Genomic DNA, 26,116 nt, shown 5'->3' with positions numbered 1-26,116 from the left:
ATTTCAAAAAAGACATCTCATCATTCACCATTCACTCAACAAATGTGTTAATAAATGACTACCATAAAACAGATATTGTGCTACAATCTGGGGATACAAAGAGAAATAAAATGTATTTTCTGATTATATAGGGTTCTTTCCAGTCAGAAAGAGTAGAGAGGGCAGATAAGGATCAAAATATTGCAGCTGCTATGATAAAAGTATATAAGTTAATTATTCATTGATTAAGTGGTAAAACTGTCACTTTTAGGTGCTAGGGAAATGGCAGTGAATAAAAGACACAAACCTTTTCCTTAATAGACCGATATTCTAGTAGGAATCCCAAGGAGCATAAAAGACCAATCATTTGAAGTCACAAAAGCTTAAGTAGGAAAGGTAACATTTCTTTCTGGTCTGATTTAAAAGAATAAGCAAGCTCTAATTGGCAGAGAAATGGCTACTAGAAATCTTTGGAGCATCATTTATATATCAAAATGATTGAGTGAACATTGAAGATAGAGCTACTTTTCAATTTGTAACCTCATACCCTTGAAGTAATGCATATGGTGTGTTGTGAGTGGCTAGTTTCCACTATCAGGGTCCTTTCTGGAGCTAGTCAGTTCCTAAAACTGTCAGTTCTCTACGTCCGTACTACCATGAAAGGTAAATTCATTTAAAGCTAAATAAGGTAGAATGGTACAATTTGTCTCACTTGATTCAGTAGTAATGTGTTCAATTCTGTAATGTACGTTAGATCAGAACAGATTTTTCTTTCTTAAATGGAAGACTCTCAAGGATGTCGAACTTGTTTTTTCTGTTGTTCAGTCTTTCTAGCATAATCTAAATGTGCTGTATCCATCTTATTCTTTCCTTGTGCAGAGAGACTCCCTGGAAGTTATCTATGCATTAACTTTGCTGAACCATCAAAATTTAGGATAAACTATTTTCATAAAATGGCATTGAGTAAGTTATTCAGGGCTAGGTTTTCCAGATGACCTAAAATACCCATTCTTGCAACCTCATTTTGTTGTGAAATCAAATGAGATAATTAACGAATGTGAAATGCACTTTGGAAACATCAAATGTCAAAACCTTGTGAACTCCTACAAATGGATTTTATTCTTATTGTTAATTTCAGTGAACAGGGAGCTACATATTAGCCTCAAGCATTATTTCTCCTTCTACCACAATTTTTAACTAGATTGTGGAATATTGAAAATTAGCAAAAATGACTATGTTCTCTAAGAACATTTCATGTAATCCTACCTGTGAATCTCTTTGTAGCCCTTATAAAACTACTTGTCTCTTTACATGCTTTTATTTGTTATCAGATTTTTTTTCTAAACATACTTTATTGAACCTACTTTGCTATTTAGTAAACAATTATTGAATTTCAACACCATGCTGGGCACTAAAGACATTGAAATGTAAAACAGTCTCCATCAAAGGAAGGTGAGAATAAAAAGTTATCATTATTTTAGAAGTTGGTAGTTCTATGACAAACATATTTAATGTATCAGCTATACATATAACCTAGTTTTCCTTTTCTTAGCATATCACCTCTCTGTAATTTTTCTTAAATATGTATAGAATAATCTGAGTAGCATATTGAAATCAAGATTCTTGGCTCCGCCCCTAGAAAGAATCAATAGTTCTGGGAATCTGCATTTTTCATAAGAACCAAGTATAATGGGAACTGGTAACCCTTGGATTTTACTTAAGAGAGTCCTTTTGTGATGTTTCCCTTTTGCCCAGGACTTCTCCTAGTGAAGGCCTCAGGAGGCCTCCATTCATCACACCATCTGTCTGTCTCAATGTCAGCCTTTCAAACTGCCAATTTAGGTTATCCAGCTCTACCTTCCTTCATTACCTTGACTTGAAGTGATCCTCTGTAGTGATGTGCCAGTCTTGTTGAAGTCAGTTGTACCTAGTCTCCTGAGAATGATACCAGTAATTGTTGTCTCACTTAAACGCTGATTCTAATGGTGAGATACCTAGAAGAAGATGCAAGGAAATGCCCCTTTCATGACATGGTGAGAGAATGATTTTTAAAGAAAGTCTTGAATCACATCAGCTGAGAAGTGCTTACCCATAGGGAAATACTGAACAAGTATTAATCATTTAATCCTCTATAAATAAATCTATGAAGCAGGTACTATTATAACATTATTATTGCATTACTACATGAAGCAGGTACAATTATTATATTCGTTTTATAGATGAGGGCACTGAGGCTCAATAACTTTACCAATATCACATAGATACTAAGTGGTAGAGCAGAGATTTAAACTCAAATGGACTGCCTCTAGAATTCAGTGGACAACTATACTAGTGTTGCCTTTCTCTTTGTCAAAGGTATGTCCTGTGGACCTTTGCTACCACCATTCTTTTCAGAATGACTTTTAGTAAGTTACGCTAACAATTGGAAAAGAAACAAAAACAAACACAAACCTGCAAAGTAAAACAAAACAATGCAAACACTACATAAAATAGTTTTTAGTGTATTCTTAGGTCAAAGATATATTTCAACCTCACATTTCAGGACATTTCTAACGAAAAAAGAAAAAGAACCCAATATACACATGACAACATATAGTAACATATCTCAGGTTCTCAAGAGAAAAGATCACAATTCAATTTTTATTTTCTTCCCTGAAATACAGTTTACTCTCTGGTGAACATAAATTTTTGAGCCAGAAAGATCAAACTTCTAATTCTGTCCTGTTATTTACTTGCTTGATAACCTATGACAATTTTCTGACCTTACTTAGTTCTCGTCTTCTGTGAAATGTGACACGCAAGTTTTGGTCAGTATTAAAGACATAGTGCCTGGAATATAGCAATCCTTCAACAATCAGTACTGTACATATTTACCATTGTTATTATTATGAGCAGTTATAAACTTAGTTTAGTAGAATATAAAAACAAGTTTAGACAGAATGCTTTGGGCAAAATAAATATATTCTCAAAGTTTACTTGATACTGAATCTTTTTCCTTGAACAGGTAAGGTTCAAATACATATACCCTTGCTTTTGTCAAGTGACAAAAAAAAAAAAAAAAAAAGAGAGAGAGAGAGAGAACTGTCAATGACAATTTCCTCTTCCTTCTTCAGTGGTCTGTCTGGTTTATAACTTAGAGTCCTGATGGGAAAATGCTTAATTTCCTCCCGTGAGAATGTCTCTTCTGAGATGGGCTCATTTATCTTCTCCAGGTGATCAACCCAACACCCCTCAACTGTTAGCCATGGCGTCACGCCTGCGGGAGAGTGCTGAACTTTTTCAGTCTGATGAGATGCGACCTGCTAATGATCCCAAGGAGAGAGCATCCAGCCGCATCCGGATGCTGAATGACATTCTCCAAGACATGGAGAAAAGCTTTCTGGTGAAGCAGGTGCCACCAGGTTTTTATAGGTAGGATGCATGTCTCAAAAATTATATTTTTTGCCCTAAATTAAATGTTTATGTTTAACTTTCAGAATATATATCTTCTATGAACATAACAGTATTTAAAAGGAAACTATAAAGCAGTTACTCATTTGAGGAACTTCCCCCCCAAAAGAAAAATTAAACTGCAGAAATATAAAATAACAGAAACTTGGCTTAGCAGTAGCACAGAGAAAATGAGTAAGAATTGTCTTACATTAATTTCAATATGAGTCAAATGTGATACGGCCAATGGAAAAGCAAATAGAATTATAGGTTGCACTGAGAGAAATGTACTTTCTTGACTAGATCAGGGAATAGACCCATGCTATTTTTTCCTATGAAGATCCCATCTAGATTAATGTATTTAATCCTGGAAACTACATTTTTATGTTGGCGTTCAATAAGTTTAATATTTAGGAGAAAGCGGGATTTAGATGGATATTGAAACAACTGAAGAATTAGGCTTGTTTGGTTGGAGAGTCACATGGAATGCCCTCTGAAAACATATTAACAATTATATGGAAGGGAGATTAGATACAGATTCAGAGAATACTATAAGTACAATATGGCTTTGTTTTTGAAGTTCCTTATATAGTAGAAGATAAATGAAGAAAACATGAAGTTTAAAAGATTATGGTACCCATCAATCATCCTAAAACCACGTCATTATAACCACAATGAGAAACCATCTTACACCAGTCAGAATGATTATTATTAAAGTCAAAAAATAACAGATGGCGAGAAAGCGGAGAAAAAGTAATGCTTATACACTGTTGGTAGGAATGTAAATTGGTATAGCCTTTATATATACTTGGAAAACAGTATGAGATTCCTCAAACAACTAAAAATAGAATTACCTTTCAACCCAGAGAGCTAATTTCTGGATATCTACCCAAAGGAAAACAATTTTTTATATCAAAAAGATACTTGTATTCATATGTTTATCACAGGACTAGTCACAATGGTGAAGTCGTAGAATCAACCTGAGTGTCTATCAACATATGATTGGATTTAAAAATTTGGTGTAGGTACTCTATGGAATACTAAGCAGTCATCAAAAGGAATGAAATCACGTCTTTTGCAGCAACATGGATAGAGCTGGAGTCCACTATCCTAAGTGAAATTACTCTGAAACAGAAAATCAAATACCACATGTGCTCACACATGAATTGGAGATCAATGATAGATACAGATGGAATATACAGAGCGAAACAGACACTGGAAACTGCAAAAGAGGGAGAGTTGAAAAGTCACATACTGGATACACTGTTCACTATTTGGGTGATGGGTACACTAGTAGCCCAGACTTCACCATTACATAATATGTCCATGTAACAAACCGGCACATGTACCTCCTGAATCTCTACACGTTTTAGAAAAAGATTATGGCATATTTAAACAGTTTTTATTTAACTGATAATTCTATGAGACACAACATATAAATACATACTCTTCTGTTTAATATATACATATGTAATGTATTATATGACATATTTAGTATATGTATATGTGTGTATATAGTATACATATGTATATATTTGTGTATATATATTTTATATATGTGTATATGTGAGTATGTGTATGCATGTATGTGTAATTTTATGTAGTGTGGAAGTCTAAATTTGTGGCCCTTTAAGAATGAAAGTTCTGGCCTAAACAGTCCTCCTATTCCATTCTTTCCCCAGTATCTCTTTGCCTCCTGCTTCTTCTCATGATATACCCTGGTCTAGACATACTATGTATAAACAAAGGTTTTAACTAGGACTAAAGAACTGATGTACAGGTATAGAAATCTTAATTACATATGAGAAAAAAGTAAAAGAATAAATGTTTTGCTATTATAAAGCAGCAAAAGCCTTATCACTGCAGACATTAAACAATAGGCTGGGTGGCCCTAAACACCTGAATATTTGGACCACATGAGGTTTAAGGTGCCCATTAGTACTAAAGTTCTGTGACCTCACATGTCACTTAATCTTTCAACATCTTAATTTCTATATCTATAAAAGGAGATGGTGGAATGAGACTCCTTTATAATAAAAGACGTTTTTAAAGCCTGGTATTTGATAATTTTTCTTTATGATTTTAAACTCATAAAGGTATGAGTTTAAAGATATAGTTAAGACACTTTGTAAGCTCCTTGTATTTTTTTAAGCATCAGGGACATAGTTGTCACCTTAAGTTACCTTCCCTGATGAGGTATATTCTAGTGGTGGGAATGGGGAAACAGAATGAACAAAGTAATTAAATAAATATAATGCTAGATGTAATAATTACTGAGGAGAAAAATGAAACCACATTATTAAATCTAGCATTATTAGAAAGTCATAAAGTAGATAACTTAGGTTTTTAAAATATATTTTGTAAATTAGTCTATTTACTTTTAAGAAAAATTCAGAAATTATCACAAATTATATGGAAAGAACATAGTTTTGTATAGCATAGTAAGCTTTCCCCATTTGTCTTTTTTGGCACTTGCACTGGAAATGGAAGACCCTTCTATGTTTTAAATTATGCATCTGGTAAACTTTTTATTATCCTTTCAAAAATGTTTATGAACTCAATTTACTTGATCATGCATTTTGAGTAGAAAAGTAGATATTTGTCTGCCCCTGAGTTAAAAATGATTAAACATTTTTTTCCTGTTAGTAATGTAATTACATATACCTTGTGTTATCATTATGCAAGACTCAAAGTGTTGATTATAATAATGTGCTAACTCATATAACAAACTTTAGGAGTGAAAGTTTTTGGTTCACTATTTGAAATTGTGCTAAACTATTACTATAGTTATTGAAGGGATACATGTCTGCCTTTCTTTTCCTTAGCTCTATTAATTCATGTTAATTTATTGATTTATATATATTAATTTATGTGTGTATACATAGATATACTAAAACAGTGTAAATAGATTACTTTCATTTAGATGTATCTGACTGACCTTTATCTCAAAATTGTCACAAATTTGTACTTCATTTATAAAATACATAACAAATCATCCTACTTCATGTTTTTACTTGATAGCTAATTCACATTTCTAAAAATTATTGATGCAAACATTTCAAAATTACAATAGGATTTCCACTCTCAGTGCTTATAAGCACATTCTCAATGGGGAAGGAAATATTCAAAGTAAAAATTTGAGTTGAAGCAAATGAAAAGTAGATTGATTATTTATAGCGATAATTATATAGAGATAAAATAAAATTGTTAATTATATTGTACAAAAGAACATTTGGTGAACAGGGTTCAATTTCTTTTTAATGTTAAACAGTCTTTAGAGATGTTATTCACATAAGAATCTCACTCTTTAACCCATTGGACATATAGAATTCTCATCTAACACACAAGAAAGAAGTGAAAAATGATTTGCATTTTAAGAAGGTTCTTGACAGAACTTTACTGTATAAAGCCAAATACTTCACTTTGCATTTAGATCATGTCCCAAAAATTATCGTCTCAATAAAAGTGCCACTAAATATTGGAAAATATTATTTTTGGAATATGCAGAATAATATTTCCAATAATCTGGAAACAGAGGATTCAAAGATTTTGAATCCTATGATGTTGCATCTAAAGCTGGCTCCTCATTGAATGCTGCTCTCTGCAATACTGCTGGAAACTGGCAATATAAGATCCCTACCTTCAAGGAGTTTAATTTAATTCAAGAGCTAAAATACATAAATTATATATCAAATACAGGTACAGAATATTTACTCAAAGTACCCAATGAATACTACAGTCAAGAAGTACTTTTGTGATTTGTGATTCAGTGAAGAGAGAAAGTATTGTCTTGTGGTAGTCAAGAAATAAATTTTTTTTTTTTCTGAATTGTAATGTTTTATTATTTTTTATTTCTTATTTTTATTATACTTTAAGTTCTAGGGTACATGTGCATAACGTGCAGGTTTGTTACATATGTATACTTATGCCATGTTGGTGTGCTGCACCCATCAACTCATCAGCACCCATCAATTCATCATTTATATCATGTATAACTCCCCAATGCAATCCCTCCATCCTCCCCTCTCCCCATGATAGGCCCCAGTGTGTGATGTTCCCCTTCCCGAGTCCAAGTGATCTCATTGTTCAGTTCCCACCTATGAGTGAGAACATGCGGTGTTTGGTTTTCTTTTCTTGTGATAGTTTGCTAAGAATGATGGTTTCCAGCTGCATCCATGTCCCTACAAAGGATGCAAACTCATCCTTTTTTATGGCTGCATAATATTCCATGGTGTATATGTGCCACATTTTCTTAATCCAGTCTGTCACAGATGGACATTTGGGTTGATACCAAGTCTTTGCTATTGTGAATAGTGCCGCAATAAACATACGTGTGCATGTGTCTTTGTAGTAGAATAATTTATAATCCTTTGGGTATATACCCAGTAGTGAGATGGCTGGGTCATATGGTACATCTAGTTCTAGATCCTTGAGGAATTGCCATACTGTTTTCCATAATGGTTGAACTAGTTTACAATCCCACCAACAGTGTAAAACTGTTCCTATTTCTCCACATCCTCTCCAACACCTGTTGTTTCCTGACTTCTTAATGATTGCCATTCTAACTGGTGTGAGATGGTATCTCATTGTGGTTTTGATTTGCATGTCTCTGATGGCGAGTGATGATGAGCATTTTTTCATGTGTCTGTTGGCTGTATGAATGTCTTCTTTTGAGAAATGTCTGTTCACATCCTTTCCCCACTTTTTGATGGGGCTGTTTGTTTTTTTCTTGTATATTTGTTTGAATTCTTTGTAGATTCTGGATATTAGCCCTTTGTCAGATGAGTAGGTTGCAAAAATTTTCTCCCATTCTGTAGGTTGCCTGTTCACTCTGATGGTAGTTTCTTTTGCTGTGCAAAAGCTCTTTAGTTTAATTAGATCCCATTTGTCAATTTTGGCTTTTGCTGCTGTTGCTTTTGGTGTTTTAGACATGAAGTCCTTGCCCATGCCTATGTCCTGAATGGTACTACCTAGATTTTCTTCTAGGGTTTTTATGGTATTAGGTCTAACATTTAAGTCTCTAATCCATCTTGAATTAATCTTCGTATAAGGGGTAAGGAAAGGATCCAGTTTCAGCTTTCTACTTATGGCTAGCCAATTTTCCCAGCACCATTTATTAAATAGGGAATCCTTTCCCCATTTCTTGTTTCTCTCAGGTTTGTCAAAGATCAGATGGCTGTAGATGTGTGGTATTATTTCTGAGGACTCAGTTCTGTTCCATTGGTCTATATCTCTGTTTTGGTACCAGTACCATGCTGTTTTGGTTACTGTAGCCTTGTAGTATAGTTTGAAGTCAGGTAGCGTGACGCCTCCAGCTTTGTCCTTTTGACTTAGGATTCTCTTGGCAATGCGGGCTCTTTTTTAGTTCCATATGAACTTTAAAGCAGTTTTTTCCAATTCTGTGAAGAAACTCATTGGTAGCTTGATGGGGATGGCATTGAATCTATAAATAACCTTGGGCAGTATGGCCATTTTCACGATATTGATTCTTCGTATCCATGAGCATAGTATGTTCTTCCATTTGTTTGTGTCCTCTTTGATTTCACTGAGCAGTGGTTTGTAGTTCTCCTTGAAGAGGTCCTTTACATCCCTTGTAAGCTGGATTCCTAGGTATTTTATTCTCTTTGAAGCAATTGTGAATGGAAGTTCATTCCTGATTTGGCTCTCTGCTTGTCTGTTACTGGTGTATAAGAATGCTTGTGATTTTTGCACATGAATTTTGTATCCTGAGACTTTGTTGAAGTTGCTTATCAGCTTAAGGAGATTTTGGGCTGAGACAATGGGGTTTTCTAAATATTCAATCATGTCATCTGGAAACAGGGACAATTTGACTTCTTCTTTTCCTAACTGGATACCCTTGATTTCTTTCTCTTGCCTGATTGCCCTAGCCAGAACTTCCAACACTATGTTGAATAGGAGAGGTGAGAGAGGGCATCCCTGTCTTGTGCCAGTTTTCAAAGGGAATTTTTCCAGTTTTTGCCCATTCAGAATGATATTAGCTGTGGGTTTGTCATAAATAGCTCTTATTATTTTGAGGTACATTCCATCAATACCAAATTTATTGAGCGTTTTTAGCATGAAGGGCTGTTGAATTTTGTCAAAAGCCTTTTCTGCATCTATTGAGATAATCATGTGGTTCTTGTCTTTGGTTCTGTTTATATGCTGGATTACGTTTATTGATTTGCGAATGTTGAACCAGCCTTGCATCCCAGGGATGAAGCCCACTTGATCATGGTGGATAAGCTTTTTGATGTGCTGCTGAATCTGGTTTGCCAGTATTTTATTGAGAATTTTTGCATCGATGTTCATCAGGGATATTGGTCTAAAATTCTCTTTTTTTGTTGTGTCTCTGCCAGGCTTTGGTATCAGGATGATGTTGGCCTCATAAAATGAGTTAGGGAGGATTCCCTCTTTTTCTGTTGATTGGAATAGTTTCAGAAGGAATGGTACCAGCTCCTCCTTGTACCTCTGGTAGAATTCAGCTGTGAATCCATCTGGTCCTGGACTGTTTTTGGTGGGTAGGCTATTAATTGTTGCCTCAATTTCAGAGCCTGCTATTGGTCTATTCAGGGATTCAACTTCTTCCTGGTTTAGTCTTGGAAGAGTGTAAGTGTCCAGGAAATTATCCATTTCTTCTAGATTTTCTAGTTGATTTGTGTAGAGGCGTTTATAGTATTCTCTGATGGTAGTTTGTATTTCTGTGGGGTCAGTGGTGATATCCCCTTTATCATTTTTTATTGCGTCTATTTGATTCCTCTCTCTTTTCTTCTTTATTAGTCTTGCTAGCGGTCTGTCAATTTTGTTGATCTTTTCAAAAAACCAACTCCTAGATTCATTGATTTTTTGGAGGGTTTTTTGTGTCTCTATCTCCTTCACTTCTGCTCTGATCTTAGTTATTTCTTGCCTTCTGCTAGCTTTTGAATGTGTTTGCTCTTGCCTCTCTAGTTCTTTTAATTGTGATGTTAGAGTGTCCATTTTAGATCTTTCCTGCTTTCTCTTGTGGGCATTTAGTGCTATAAATTTCCCTGTAGACACTGCTTTAAATGTGTCCCAGAGATTCTGGTATGTTGTATCTTTGTTCTCATTGGTTTCAAAGAACATCTTTATTTCTGCTTTCATTTCGTTATGTACCCAGTAGTCATTCAGGAGCAGGTTGTTCAGTTTCCATGTAGTTGAGCGGTTTTGATTGAGTTTCTTAGTCCTGAGTTCTAGTTTGATTGCACTGTGGTCTGAGAGACAGTTTGTTATAATTTCTGTTCTTTTACATTTGCTGAGGAGTGCTTTACTTCCAATTATGTGGTCAATTTTGGAATAAGTGTGATGTGGTGCTGAGAAGAATGTATATTCTGTTGATTTGGGGTGGGGAGTTCTATAGATGTCTATTAGGTCCGCTTGGTGCAGAGATGAGTTCAATTCCTGGATATCCTTGTTAACTTTCTGTCTCGTTGATCTGTCTAATGTTGACAGTGGAGTGTTGAAGTCTCCCATTATTAATGTATGGGAGTCTAAGTCTCTTTGTAAGTCTCTAAGGACTTGCTTTATGAATCTGGGTGCTCCTGTATTGGGTGCATATATATTTAGGAGAGTTAGCTCTTCCTGTTGAATTGATCCCTTTACCATTATGTAATGGTCTTCTTCGTCTCTTTTGATATTGATGGTTTAAAGTCTGTTTTATCAGAGACTAGGATTGCAACCCCTGCTTTTTTTTGTTCTCCATTTGCTTGGTAGATCTTCCTCCATCCCTTTATTTTGAGCCTATGTATGTCTCTGCATGTGAGATGGGTCTCCTGAATACAGCAGACTGATGGGTCTTGACTCTTTATCCAGTTTGCCAGTCTGTGTCTTTTAATTGGAGCATTTAATCCATTAACATTTAAGGTTAATATTATTATGTGTGAACTTGATCCTGTCATTATGATATTAACTGGTTATTTTGCTTGTTAGTTGATGCAGTTTCTTCCTAGCCTCGATGGTCTTTACATTTTGGTATGTTTTTGCGATGGCTGGTACCGGTTGTTCCTTTCCATGTTTAGGGCTTCCTTCAGGGTCTCTTGTAAGGCAGGCCTGGTGGTGACAAAATCTCTAAGCATTTGCTTATCTGTAAAGGATTTTATTTCTCCTTCACTTATGAAACTTAGTTTGGCTGGATATGAAATTCTGGGTTTAAAATTCTTTTCTTTAAGAACATTGAATATTGGCCCCCACTCTCTTCTGGCTTGTAGAGTTTCTGCCGAGAGATCTGTTGTTAGTCTGATGGGCTTCCCTTTGTGGGTAACCCGACCTTTCTCTCTGGCTGCCCTTAAGATTTTTTCCTTCATTTCAACTTTGGTGAATCTGGCAATTATGTGTCTTGGAGTTGCTCTTCTGGAGGAGTATCTTTGTGGCATTCTCTGTATTTCCTGAATTTGAATATTGGCCTGCCCTACTAGGTTGGGGAAGTTCTCCTGGATGATATCCTGAAGAGTGTTTTCCAACTTGGTTCCATTTTCCCCCTCACTTTCAGGCACCCCAATCAGACGTAGATTTGGTCTTTTTACATAATCCCATACTTCTTGCAGGCTTTGTTCATTTCTTTTTCTTCTTTTTTCTTTTGGTTTCTCTTCTCGCTTCATTTCATTCATTTGATCCTCAATCGCTGATACTCTTTCTTCCAGTTGATCGAGTCGGTTACTGAAGCTTGTGCATTTGTCACGTATTTCTCGTGTCATGGTTTTCATCTCTGTCATTTCGTTTATGATCTTCTCTGCATTAATTAGTCTAGCTGTCAATTCTTCCACTCTTTTTTCAAGATTTTTAGTTTCTTTGCGCTGGGTACGTAATTCCTCCTTTAGCTCTGAGAAGTTTGATGGACTGAAGCCTTCTTCTCTCATCTCGTCAAAGTCATTCTCTGACCAGCTTTGATCCGTTGCTGGCGATGGGCTGCGCTCCTTTGCAGGGGGAGATGTGCTCTTATTTTTTGAATTTCCAGCTTTTCTGCCCTGCTTCTTCCCCATCTTTGTTGTTTTATCTGTCTCTGGTCTTTGATGATGGTGACGTACTGATGGGGTTTTGGTATAGGTGTCCTTCCTGTTTGATAGTTTTCCTTCTGACAGTCAGAAGGACTGTCTGTTGGTCTGTTGGAGATTGCTTGAGGTCCACTCCAGACCCTGTTTGCCTGGGTATCAGCGGCAGAGGTTGCCGAAGATAGAATATTGGTGAACAGCGAGTGTACCTGTCTGATTCTTCCTTTGGAAGTTTCCTCTCAGGGGTGTACTCCTCCCTGTGAGGTGTGGAGTGTCAGACTGCCCCTAGTGGGGGATGTCTCCCAGCTAGGCTACTCAGGGGTCAGGGATCCACCCGAGCAGGTAGTCTGTCCGTTCTGAGATCTCAACCTCCGCGTTGGGAGATCCACGGCTCTCCCCAAAGCTGTCAGACAGAGTCGTTCGCATCTGCACTGGCCCCCGCTGCTTCCGCTGTTCTTTTTTTTTTTTTTTTTTTGAGATGGAGTCTCGCTCTGTCACCCAAGCTGGAGTGCAGTGATGCGATCTTGGCTCACCGCTACCTCTGCCTCCTGGGTTCAAGCGATTCTCCTGCCTCAGCCTCCGGAGTAGTTGGGATTACAGGCACATGCCAACATGCCTGGCTAATTTTTGTATTTTTAATAGACACAGGGTTTCGCCATGTTGGCCAGGCTGGTCTCAAACTCCTGACCTCGTGATCCACCTTCTTCGGCCTCCCAAAGTGCTGGGATTCCAGGCGTGAGCCACCATGCCCAGCCACAGAAGACTTTATAGGGAAAGAGAAAGATGTATTTGGGCTTGAGGGAATGATAGTATGCCCATTAAATTAAGGTGCATTTCCAGGACGACAGTTTGAAGAAAGACACAAAGGAGAAGTTGTGTGTGGTGTGCTCAAGGGTGAAGTACAAAAGGTAGACTAGTTTGAATGGTTATTGGTTCATGGTTATGCAAAGGTAGGTAAGATCAAGTTGTGGAGTCCCTTAAATGTTCTGTTGAGAGGTTTGGACTTTATTTTTCAAGGACACAGAAAAGCCATGGAGAAATATGTGTTGTTAGGAGGATTTATCTGGTGTTCCTGAGAGGGTGCACTGGAGTCAGGAGAGAGCAGAAACCTTTAGGAAGAATATGGGAGTAGGAAAGGCATGGGGTGAAAAGAACACAATTCGACATGTTGGTGTCAGGAATGAAGAGCCAAGGGCCAATTTAGGAGGTGATGTTTACGAAGAATTGGTTAATTTAGTGATTGTGTGGCTCTAAGAATCTCGTTGCAGGTTGATTTTAGAATTTCTCTAGGTCTAGGTGGGAAAAGGGATTGAATACTGGAAAGGGCCTCTTCTCTGCCCCATTTATCTAGCCAGTTAGGTAAAGCACTCTGTGTCTACATGTAATTATATGAAGATCTGTGGATAAAGATAATTTCTAAAGTCATTTCCAGCTCTACAGACTATTAAGTCTCACAACCTCTGTTTTCAAGGGGGTATCTAATTCTGAGTAAAGGGAGAGGGAAAGGGCACCGGGATAGACTGCAAAGCCATAAATGAAAAAGCTGTGAAGTACATTGGAAGTACTGAACTTGGTCAGTAGTGGGGAGCCAGCAAAACAATATCTATGTTCAGGGACTACGTCAGTGAAAGTATGTTGGAAATTACAAAGCGTCACGAAAATATCACTACTATCAAATTCGGCAGTGTAAAATTTGACTTGTTGCTCATTGAGTAGACAGGGGATTCTGTATTTTCTGAAGAATTCTAAATCTTCTATCTCATTCCTTCCTTTACTGTCATTCCAGTAGGCAGTGCTCTACCACTCCTGGGTACTGTGTGTGTCTGGAGAGATCTCTGGGCATCTGTGTTTTGCCATTGGATCCTTTTTTGCTCCCTGTAGTTATTACTCTACAAAAGCAGAGCAAGGAGTCTGACCTGGTAAACCTGTGCATTCCCACTATAAAAAGCTTTTCTTAAACGAATCGATAGTCTTTATTTTTTAAAGCAGGTTTAGGCTTAGAAAATAATTGAGCAGAAAGTACGGAATTCTCGTATGACTCCTCAGCATCCCCTCTTCCTAGACACAGTTATCCCAATTGTTAATATCTTGTGTTGATATATCTGTTACTATGAGCCAATCTTGATACAACATTGGTGAATAGATACAAACTAAAATGAATAGTTTAATATCAGGGTTTGCTCTTCAGGTTGTACATTCTTTGGGCTTTGACAAATGTATAATAATATGTACCAACTGTTGCAGGGTCACATACAACAGTTTTACTTCCCTAAAATCTCTTGTGCTCCACCTATTCATTCCTTCCTACTGAACCTCTGGCAACCACTGATATTTTCACTGTCTCCATAGCTTTGCCTTTTCCAGAATGTCACATATTTGGAATAGTATAGCATGCAAACTTATTGGATTGGTTACTTTCACTTAGCAATATGCAGTGCATTTTCTCCATGTTCATTTCATCACTGAGTAGTATTCCATTGTATAGCTATACCAGTTTGTTTATTCATTTATCTATTCAAGGGCATTTTTGTTGCTTTCAAGTTTTGGCAGTTGTGAATAAAGTGGCTGTACATATTTTGGTGCAGGCTTTTTTTGTGGGCATACATTTCAATTTATTTCAGCAGATACTAAAGTGTGCAATTGCTGGATAATATGGTAAGCCTATGTTTAGTTTTGTAGGAAACTGCCAAACTGTCTTTCAAACTGGCTGTACCATTTTTCATGCCCACCAGTAGTCAATGAAACTTTCTGTCGCTCCACATCTTCATCTGCATTTGTGTCATTGTTTTGGATTTTAGCTATTCTAATAGATGTATGTTGATATTTCATTGTTGTTTGAATCTGCAGTTCCCCAATGGTATATGATGTTGTGCATCTTTTCATATGATTATTTGCCATCTATATATTTTATTTGATGTGGTATCTGTTCAGCTCTTTTGCCCATTTTTAAAATTGAGGGTTTTTTTCTTATTGTTGAGTGTTCAGGCATATTTTTATACTTTGGACACCAGTCCTCCTTTAGATACATGTTTTGCAAAAGATTTTCTCTCAGACTATGGCTTATCTTTTCACTCTCTTAACAGTGCCTTTTGCAGAGCAGAAGTTGTTAATTTTAATGAAATTTGAAAATTAAATTATAATTTTAATAAAAGTCAGTTTACCAACTTTTCTTTCCTGTGCTTTTTGTGTCATACTTCAAAAGTTATTGTCAAACCCAAGGTCACTCAGATTTTATCTTATATTATCTTCTAGAAGTTTTGTAGTATTGCATTTTACATTTAGTCCTATGATCCATTCTGAGTTAATTTTCATGAAAAGGATAAGGTCTGTGTTTCAATTCTTTTTTTTTTTTTTTTTTTTTTTTTTTTGCATATAAATGTCTGGTTGTTCCAGCATTGTTTGTTAAGACTCTCCTTTCTCTGTTGAATTGCTTTTTGTCATACAATATAGTTTTAATATTGCTTTTTGTGATAAGCATCTCACTTGTTCAATTAGAATAGCTTTCAAAATTAAGAATACCAAATAACAATGATATTATAAGAGAGCACTGGACTTGGGATCTTTAAAAGTAGGAAGAGATTTGAAATGAAAATTTGTCTTTTTCTTCTTAAATGGTCTGCAGCAAGATAATTAGCATTTCTGAGCATCAGTTTTTCATCTCTAAAACAGATCTAAAAGATTATTAATACTTCAGACTCTGATAATGCTCTCATTTCCAAAGCTCCCCCATATCACTATTAACCAAGGGAGACATATTTAAAAATTAGGTGACACCAGTTCTCTTTTCCCAGAATCACAGCAGTGAAGTATTTCCTTCATGTTTAATTTTCAATATATTGTCCTTCCCTTTATTAAACCTTTGCTTATTGCCTGCCAATTGAGGGGTTGCAACCTCTCATAGAAAATAGAGTTTGAGGAGTGACATTAAATATGCAGTTAAGAAAAGAGTAAATAAAATATCTAAGCAGCACTAGCTTCTAAAATAAATCTTGGGTCTTTAAATGACAAACCTTTTCTAGTAGAAAAGACTTCTATCAAATCACTTTCTTTAGGTGTTTGGGGAGTACTGTTGTATAAGCATCATGGTCTTCTGGGGCATATTCTCCTACATGTTTCAAGTTTTGACATTTAAACTACTTTTTAGATTTTGGAACCAACCATTTTGTGGTTGAAATTTAATATCTTTTTAAAAAGTGCATCTTCTTAGCTTATTTTAGCCAATTTCAGCAAGATTTCCAGACTTATCACAAATTATTCCAGTGTTTAAGGGTATGAGTCCTTGAGGTTACTGTTGTGTCTCTATCTCCTTTCTTCACTCACCCATGCACTAGCTTACATAGTCTTAAAATGAGAGCACCCATGCACTAGCTTACATAGTCTTAAAATAATTATTGCCCTCTCTTTTATTTAAAGTGATTGCATTAAACTGAACAGAAACAGAAAGATCTTTGATTTTAATCTTTTAGTATACAAATAGAAAGCCATGGGATTTGAAAACTGCTCCAAACAAAAATATAATGACAAAGGATTTCTACTAATATGCTGCTAATAATATGTGTGTAAGGTATATGAACATGACCTCACATTTATGCATTAAGATGACACATCTCCGTAAAATCTCATCTTTATTCTCTCTCCACATTTAAAGAGATAGCAGTTAAACAGTAATAAGGGTTTCCTTTCTTCCCCATTCTGACACACACATACACACACGCACACTGCTGCATTACTGTGGTAAGATAGGTTTATCGGGAAATTTTACAAAAGGATAGGAAATTTGGTGTGGCTTTGGAAAAGAGAATCAGAGATTCACTCTTTCATTTGTGTTAATCTGAAAGGCGTGAGAAATCAAGAAAGCAAACATGAGCTAGTGTCTAATTCTGACTGCTAGATAGAAATAGGACTCTTAGGAAAAGTGAACATCCTCCAACACCACCATTGGAGATGAATTAAAGTCTAATTATTATATTTAAAACAAAACTATTGATTATGGTCTAGTATCCCATTGTTATTTTTTATGTATGGTATTTCAGCTACATCTTGGCTAAGCAGACTACAGGGACTATCTAAGTAACTATACGTACATTATTCTTTCTTTGAGAAAACACTTCTGAATTCCAACAATGGCCATAATCAGGAGTTTGGGGAGCACAGCCCATTTGTAATTTGAGGGACAATACATGTATGTGTATATACATCTGCATGCCTTGTGTATCTCTGGCATTGTGTCCTTATGGAAGATGTCACAGCAGGTTCATAATAGAGGAAATTATTTCAGAGATTGCCAGAATGACCTTGTGGAAGTTCAGGGGACCATTTCAAGCTAATCCTAGCCAAGACCATTTTTTTTTTTTTGTTAGCATCCTTGAAAGCAGAAAAATAGCAATGTAAATGTCAAGATGCTTCTGCCTTTAACCAAGAATAAACAAAGAAAGCAATCCACTAAAAGTATTTTTCAAACACATAAGTCCCAAAACTTTGCTTTTGAAAGATGTTAGAATTGGTTTATACTTAGGCAAGCAATGACATGAGACAGAAGTATTAAAAAGCCACATTTCTCAGGTATTATACGATTAATTTCCATCTACATATTCAGTACATACGTAAAATTAAGAGGTTGAAACCCAACCCCCCCCATCACTTCAGAATAACAATGATCTCATTATACAGTTTTCATGGTGTTTTAATTAGAGTTAGTTATATAAGTCCCAATAGAACCTCATGTTCCGTGTTTGATTAGGATAATGACTACTTTGCTCGGTTTGTACTTTCTTTTAGTGAGGTGTGGGTGGTCTGAACGGAACTAAAACCCCAGCATTGTTTCTCTTGTCATTAATTCTATCAGCAATGCCTCTGATTTCTTTAGACTATGAAAAATAACTAGTGATTAAGAATTACCATAATGCTTTTAACATATTTTAATAGCGACCACTTGCACAAAAGAATCTGTGTATGAATACAAAATTTTATAATCTACGCAATGACAATGTAAAATTTCCAAAAGAAGGTTGAAGACCTGGCTCATATACAAAATCTTTGTAACGTTGATCATTATATACATTTCCTTTTACCCGTTTATGAATAAATACATACATTAGTTTTATAATTATGTATCCTTTCATATTTTTAAAGTTTCCACTTCTAAAAGGAGCAAAAAAGCTCCCAAACTTTAAGAAAAACCAGATTAATATACTGAAATTCAAGCCTCATTTTTTTCAATCACTCATTTTGTCAATATTAAAACAAAGAACATATCCCATTTTAACAGACAGCATTCAAACACAATTTGACTAGACATTTAACAACTTGTTTTAAAAATTTCAATTGACAATGAAATAAGAGTAATTAGTCTAAGATCCAGTCTGCTAGTATCAAAATAGTAATCCTTTTGCGTATAACTGTTTGGGTTTTATAAAAATGTTTCTTTCAGTTTTAAGGTACATCCTCATTTAAAGTGAGAAAAAAATTACTGTTGTCATATTTGCAAGTCAAGACCCATTGCCAGTCTGACAGTGAGTTGTGACTTGATGGTACATTGAATAATTAAGACTAACAATAACAACAGTACTTTCTATAGAGGATGATTTGTTTATACCAGGCACTGTGCTACACATTTTTCATGTATTATTTGTAACACTTCTAACAATTCTGCCAGATTAGTCTTATTATTCCCTTTATACATATAAGAAAACCAAGACTTAGAAAAGTTAACATGTGGCAGAAATGGGATTCAAACCTCGTTTGTTTTCTTTAAAACCACTACTCTTTCTGCTAGACAATATGGCATACATTTGATCCAAATTATCCCTAGTTTGCTCAGATATCACCAATAAATTTATTTAGATTTTAGTGTTAATATAGCCAAATATGTATAAATTAAGTTTTCCACATTTCAGAATTACATCCCCTAACCTTGATAGTGACAAAATTGCATCTGTGAGACACCAAATTTATCCCTATGTCTGGAAAAGACATATGCTTATTGTCCTAAATCAGTAACATTATCTTGTCTCAAAATAGTGTCTATCCTTTTGTGTCTCTGTAAATCTTAGATGTAATTTAAAAAGTAGGCATATTTCTCTGCCAAATCTCGTATACTATAATTAAAAATGTTTTTACATAAGTAACAATATAGTATAGAGGAGGGCTCAGTAGACTGGGAACTTGAGAGTTGTGGGCTGAAGACTCAAAAGACTCCAGAATAAGTCTCTTAACTTCCATGACATTTACTCTCTAATCAATTAGGTAAGAAGAGATAAACTAGTGAATCTCTAAGATAATGAAAATATTAGTTGAGGAAGTGTTCATAACTAATACAAATTGACTTCCATATTTTTAAATGCATTTCAGGGAAATAATTATTTCAATGGGGGAAGAAAAATAATGAAATCTAGGTTCGCTATGAAGCCATGTTAGACATTTTAACATTTGTTTCTCTCTCCTTTATTTTATCTGCTATTTTATTTTATTTTATGGGTATAAATATCTTTCTGATTTAATATGATCCAAAGAGAATTAAGAGAAAGGATCATGCTGAGTATTTTCTTTGTTCTGAAGCACCTGAAACCTCATTTTGCTACATAAGGAAACTAAAGTTTCCAATTGCTGTGTAAATCATGTGTTTAGTAGATGAAATGCTCAGTAATCATTTTGCACTTGACATTTTCTAGATTACGAGTAGCAAAATTTTCTTCTTATAATAAGAAAGTAGATCTGTAAGCCACATATGGAGCAAGTATGGCATATTGAGATGATACACAAGGAAAGGACAGGGAGCCAATAGGCATGATTCTATAAAGCACATATTTAGTCCTGTACACCATCCCCAGTGGAATCCTTTGTTCAAATGAAAGCTTACATGAGCTACACTAGTTGACAAGGAAAGGAACATGAATGTTGCCTCTGTTTCCACAGTCACCTCAAAGGAGTACCTGGTTTGCCAGCCACTACACTTGATTGTGCTGCTTAACCAGTCTGCTTGCTAAGAACACAAGACTACAACATTTTTAACTGATTAAAAAATATAGATCTGTAAATTTATAATCATACTTAGATTAGATCAACTTGGAAATTTATAAGGGCAATAATGGATGAAATGGGAAGTACTCACCCCATAGTCTATAATTAAAGCTAAATATAATACATGATTTAATTTCTAATTGATATAATCCTTATAAAACTGCAACAAACCCTCAAATTACATATAGTGGGGTTCAAGTATTTCCTCCAAGTCTACCTTTATCTGACAAGTTCCACTGAGAAAGTTAGAAGGCAATCTAGGTATTCAAATTAGGAATAATTTGAATAGAATTATAAGTATGTATGTGCATAGAAGTGTTGAAGATATAAAAGTGATGGAAATGCTCACTTTGGTATCACATATATTAAAATTGGAATGATACAGAGATTAGCGTGGCCCTTGCGCAAGGATGACATGACAAATCATGAAGTGTTCCATATTATTATAAACAAAAAAAGATGTATTTTAAAGTCAAGGAAGCTTGAAGTTTCTTTAGCTTTCTTTAAGCTAAGTTTCATAGAATCAAGAACTGCTAGAACTGAAATAGAACATTCAATGACAGCACCCGCCGCCTGCAGTTCTCAGGCAGGCAACTTCCAGCAGCTCTCTGAGAAATTCTGTGAATCTCCTTTTGACATTTGCATGTTTGTCTGCCTGCAACCGTTGCTGAAGAAAGCAGATTCGGTTCTACTTCTGCCTTCCAAGTCCTGCGTGATGACTGTTGCAAATTTTGTATCTTTTTCTGCACTTTGAAAAATGTTTGTTGACTAATTTATCCAGAGAAACTTTCTTGGTCCTTTATGCCCTTTTCCCTAGATCTTAAAAGAACAGGGACCTGCCTTGTGCCATAATTGGTCATGATGGGGTTTTATTGGGGTTTTGTCGGCCCACACTAGGTTTTATTGGGATTGTTCCACGTATAATACATGTCCATATCAAACAATGGTTAGGCTATCAGGATACTGCCTATGAGACTTTCAAGAACTAAATAAAACTCATGTACCAGATACTTAATATACTGGATGTATATCTCTGGTCTTCACAATAGCTTATGTAATAATTGTTGGAGCTGGTAATTTTACCAGGCCTTTCTTGTTTCCAAGCCATCTCTCTCTCCACATACTCCCAGGGGCTCCGTATACAGTTTTTTGATCTATCAGATTACTCACCCAGGTTGGTATTTTCCCTATGGTGTTGGTAAGGGCTCTGAAGTTCAGAAAAATTACTTTCTCTTTTCTTCAAAGTTACCAGAGATGGTAAATTACATAAATTAGTTAAGGAATAGAACCTGGTTGCAGTCATTCTGAATTTTATTTTAAAAAACAAATTCAGTCAGGCATTTGTTTTTGACAAACAAAAGTGACTCACACCTGTAATCTTGACACTTCGGGAGGCAGAGGCTGGAAGATCACTTGAGGTCGGGAATTTGAGACCAGCACGGCTAACATGGCGAAACCCCATCTCTACCAAAAATACAAAATCTTTGCTGTGCATGGTAGTGCGCCCTTGTAATCCCAGCTGCTCCGGAGACTGAGACAGGAGAATCACTTGAACCTGGGAGGAGGAGGTTGCAGTGAACTGAGATTGCTCCACAGTACTCCAGCCTGGGCGATAGAATGAGACTTTGTCTCAAAAAAAAAAAAAAAAAAAAAAAAAAAAAAAAAAAAAAAAAAAATTGTAGTAGCTTCACAGACTAGAGTGGTATAAAAAGAAGATTTAAAACAGAGTTTGAATAAAATGGTCATATTGTGAGCCAAAAGAGAAGCAGAATATATTTTATCTTACACATACAAAAATGGATATTTAATACTTTGCTGTTACTCCTCTCTAGACTATAAGATTAATGCCTATGGCTTGGGTGATATTTTGTTTCTTGCATTTCCTGATTCTCTTTTTAATCTTACTACCTTTCTTACCTGTAAGTTAGAATTTGATGTCACTCTTTCAAAATACTTATCTAAAATTACTACTGATTCCATTATACTTATTAATTCATATGCTTATGAATTAATATGCATATGCAAAACTATACCAGGCCCTGAGAATACAATGCTCAAAAATATAAATATCAACCTTACCCTTTGGGACTTTACTTTCTGTTGGGAAGAAACAGAAAATAAGCAGACAAAAGAACAAATCAATATGTAATCACAAACTTTACAATTGTCTTGAAGGAAAGAAACATCACCTTTTCCATTAAGGTAGCTAAATAGATTTGGGGGAGTAACTTGGGCCGAGACTGAAAAATTAAACAAGGGCCTAGAGGCCACAGAGAGGGGTTAAGTCTTATTTTCAGGACCTTTAATGTCTGATTATAGGTAGATTATAACATACTTTTTGTCTATTTATGTGTAATCTTCATCATGTATTCTGTATATCCCTGATTGCTACGTAGAAAAGAGATTTTAGAGGTAATGGAAGAAATGGAAAAATTAGCACTGATGTGCTCTTTTAATCATCTAGGCATGTCAGTCAGGATTTTCCAGAGAAACAGAACAATAGGACAATAAGAGATTGCATATATATGTGTGTGTGCATGTGTGTGTGTGTCCCTATGTGTGTGTCTCTGTGTGTGTCTGTGTGTAATTTTAAGGAATTGGTTCATATGATTGAGGAGGTTGGCAAGTGTGAAATCTATGGATAAGGAAGGCTGACAACTCAGGGAAGAGTTGATGTTATAGTCTTGACTCCAGTATCTGTAGGCAGGCTGTAGCAGGCTATAAATGTACTTAGAATTTCTATATTATATTAATAGTCCAAGGCAGAGTTCTTTTTTCTTCGGGATACCTCATGTTTTGCTTTTGAGGCCTCCAACTGATTAGATGAAGCCTACCCACATTATCAAGGGCAATCTCCTTTACTTAAAGTCAACTGATTGTAAATCTTAATTGCATCCGTAAGACACCTTCACAGCAACATATGGACTAGTGTTTGAACAAACAACTGGGCAGTATTGCCTCACTGCATTGACACGTAAAATTAATCATCACAGAGATCATGTTGGTGGGAACGTAAATATAGAGAAGATTAATTTGTAACATTTCGGACATATAATCTACAAAAACTTGGTGATGAATTAGATATGAAGATAAAGATGAGGGAAGAAATCAAGAATAACAGGTCTTTCCCATGAGGAGTGGGTTTTAACAGCTATGATGTAGAAAGAATGAATCTTTTCTAAATGGGATTCTGCTGACTTCAGCTCAAATATTATGATTGACAAGGCAAGATTAATTTTGTTATGCACTTTAAATGACTAAATAATCTTGAGAAGAAATTCTGTTTGTATCTGTCTAGTTATATTTGGCTAATCCTAATGTAGACTAAAAATTTGCCTTGCCTTCTCTTTCTCATCCAAAATAATTACATGCAAATAGTAATCTAGTCTTTATGCAATAATGTGAAATGGGAGGAAACATAGCCAAATATTTCTGGAAGGGATAGCCTTCAACTGTGCCAGGTACAGTGCCTCCAATTCTTTTATTGCTAATCATAGTAGGTCTCATCTTCTAATCAAAGCTTACATATGCTACACCAGGGAGTTTGGATGATATGCTAACTCAATCTAATTTTACACAATATAATTCAAAAGCCAATAAAATGTAGCCTTGTCAGACACAAAAGTTTTACAGGGAAGAATGTAATATAGGCACCAAATGTTAAGTATCCTCTCTGCAGGTGGTTTGTACATTTCCTGTGTTTCCAATTTCTCTTTTCTTTTCTTAACCATGAAATTAAATAGGGAGCTTTGAACAATGAAAGAATAGGCATTTTTTCAAAGCTGATTCATAATGCCATCTTTTTTCCTAAAATAGAGTATCAAATGGGTGAATAGAAAGTCATTTCAGACATGGAGAGTTAAGAATTAAAAATGTAGTAAAATATTTTTCTAGATTAACTACTAGAGATTGATGAGTACTTATGCTTCATTTTACTTCAGAAAATGTTTGCCCTTTTATTTTATACATTTATTATTATAAGTCACAATTGAAAGACTTGATAATCCATAAAATCATATTTTCCAAAGTCAAATTATTAATTTTGCATACAATTTTGATTAGGTTTAGACAGGTTCCATTTATCTTAACTCATTAGTGTTATGTTAGTAGATTTTTTATGTAGATTAAACTTTCTCTGAGTAAATCAAAAGTTTTGTGATTCTCATTTTACTTACTTCATAAAATTGTAATATCTATTATGTAAAAGGCATAACCTAAATGTATTAGTTTCCTGTGGCTTTCATAACAAATTGCCATAAATTAGGTGACTTAAAACAACAGAAATTTATTCCCTTCCAGTTCTGGAGGCCAGAAGTCTGAAATCAAGAGGTCAGCAGGGCCACGTTTTCTCTGGCTCTAAGGGAGAATCCATTTCCTGTGACTGTGGCATTCCCTTGTTTGTGACCATATCACTCCAATCTCTGCCTCAGTCTTCACATGGCCTTCTCTTCTTTGTGTATCTATTTAATCTCTCCCCATCTCTCTTTTACAAGGAGACTTGTGATGGGATTTGGGCTCATTCGCATAATACAGGATAATCCCCTTATATCGAAATCTATAATCACATCTGTATTAGTCTGTTCTCATACTGCTAACAAAGACATACCTGAGACTGGGTAATTTATAAGGAAAGAGGTTTAATTATTCACAGGTCAGAATGGCTGCGGAGGCCTCCGGAAACTTACACATAGCAACAGCAAGAAGGGCTGAGCAAAAGAGGAAAAAGACCCTTATAGAACCATCAGATCTCCTGAGAACTCACTCACATCATGAGAACAGCAAGAGTGAAACGCCCCCAAGATTCAATTACCCTCCACTGGCTCCCTCCCAAGACACATGGGGATTATGGGAACTATAATTCAAGATGAGATTTGGGTGGGGACACAGCCAAACCATATCAACATCTGCAAAGACACTTTTAGCAAATAAGGTAACATTTATAGGTCCTAGAGATTTAAATCTGGACATATCTTTGCAGTCACCATTCAGCTCACTGCACCAGATAATACAAGGCATATGAGTGTAGATTAGACAGTGACTTTCTTCTGAATAGATGTGCCAGTTTATTAAGCTTTATTTTGTTGTTGTTGTTGTTGCTAATCCCATCGGACTAGGATTCTACAAACTGCATTTTCACTTTGCCAGTTGACTCCCTGATAAACTCTAATAAGAAGCACTAAAAGAAAGCTGGAAGTCAGAGGGAGTAAGAAAAGATGCTTCTTTCTATTTACAATTTGTTCCTGTTTTAGCTTTCTTTTCCTGTCATTGTCACCCTAACAATGCTTCTTCACCTAAGTAGGGACAATTCATTCTAGTAGTAGAAGTTAATACTGATTTTCACTTTTTCCAACATTAGTTAAATCAGACTCATGATACTCATCAGAGACACCAGCGCAAGTGGACTAAAGTCCTTCCTTATAAGTCTGGGGTCCAGTTACACAGGGTTCCATCTCTGATCTCAGAGACATCAGTTATAGCTAAGCAGTGGCCCCTATTGAGAGGCCTGAGTTTCAACTTCACAGGACGCTTCCTTTGATCTTCTAAGCTTTAATATTTCCAAATATTTCCATTCTCCAACCCTAGGAATAGTAGATCCTTCCTGCTGTTGTAACCTAACCTCTGTGACATTTTAGTGTTTCTTCTGCAACACTTTAGTGTTTCCCGTGCCTTAGAATCTAAAATACATA

The 26,116-nt window shown here is 35.7% G+C and overlaps 1 protein-coding gene and 1 non-coding gene across 2 annotated transcripts in view; both read left to right on the top strand.

Annotated features, from left to right (window-relative positions):
* The window catches only part of NAALADL2 (N-acetylated alpha-linked acidic dipeptidase like 2), a 977,694-nt gene that overhangs the window by 924,684 nt on the left and 26,894 nt on the right, over positions 1 to 26,116 (top strand). The window contains exon 13 of the mRNA XM_030931975.1: positions 3,192 to 3,390. Within this exon, the coding sequence (XP_030787835.1) occupies positions 3,192 to 3,390 (199 nt within the window). The remainder of the gene's footprint in view (positions 1 to 3,191; positions 3,391 to 26,116) is intronic.
* On the top strand, positions 20,771 to 20,874 carry LOC115892060. Its single transcript, XR_004051957.1, has one exon. It is a non-coding gene; the product is annotated as a U6 spliceosomal RNA (small nuclear RNA).

Source organism: Rhinopithecus roxellana, chromosome 1, assembly GCF_007565055.1.
Source record: "Rhinopithecus roxellana isolate Shanxi Qingling chromosome 1, ASM756505v1, whole genome shotgun sequence".
Taxonomy (NCBI): Eukaryota; Metazoa; Chordata; class Mammalia; order Primates; family Cercopithecidae; genus Rhinopithecus; species Rhinopithecus roxellana.
Note: the sequence above shows the minus strand (reverse complement) of the source record. Positions and strands in the feature narration are given on the sequence as shown.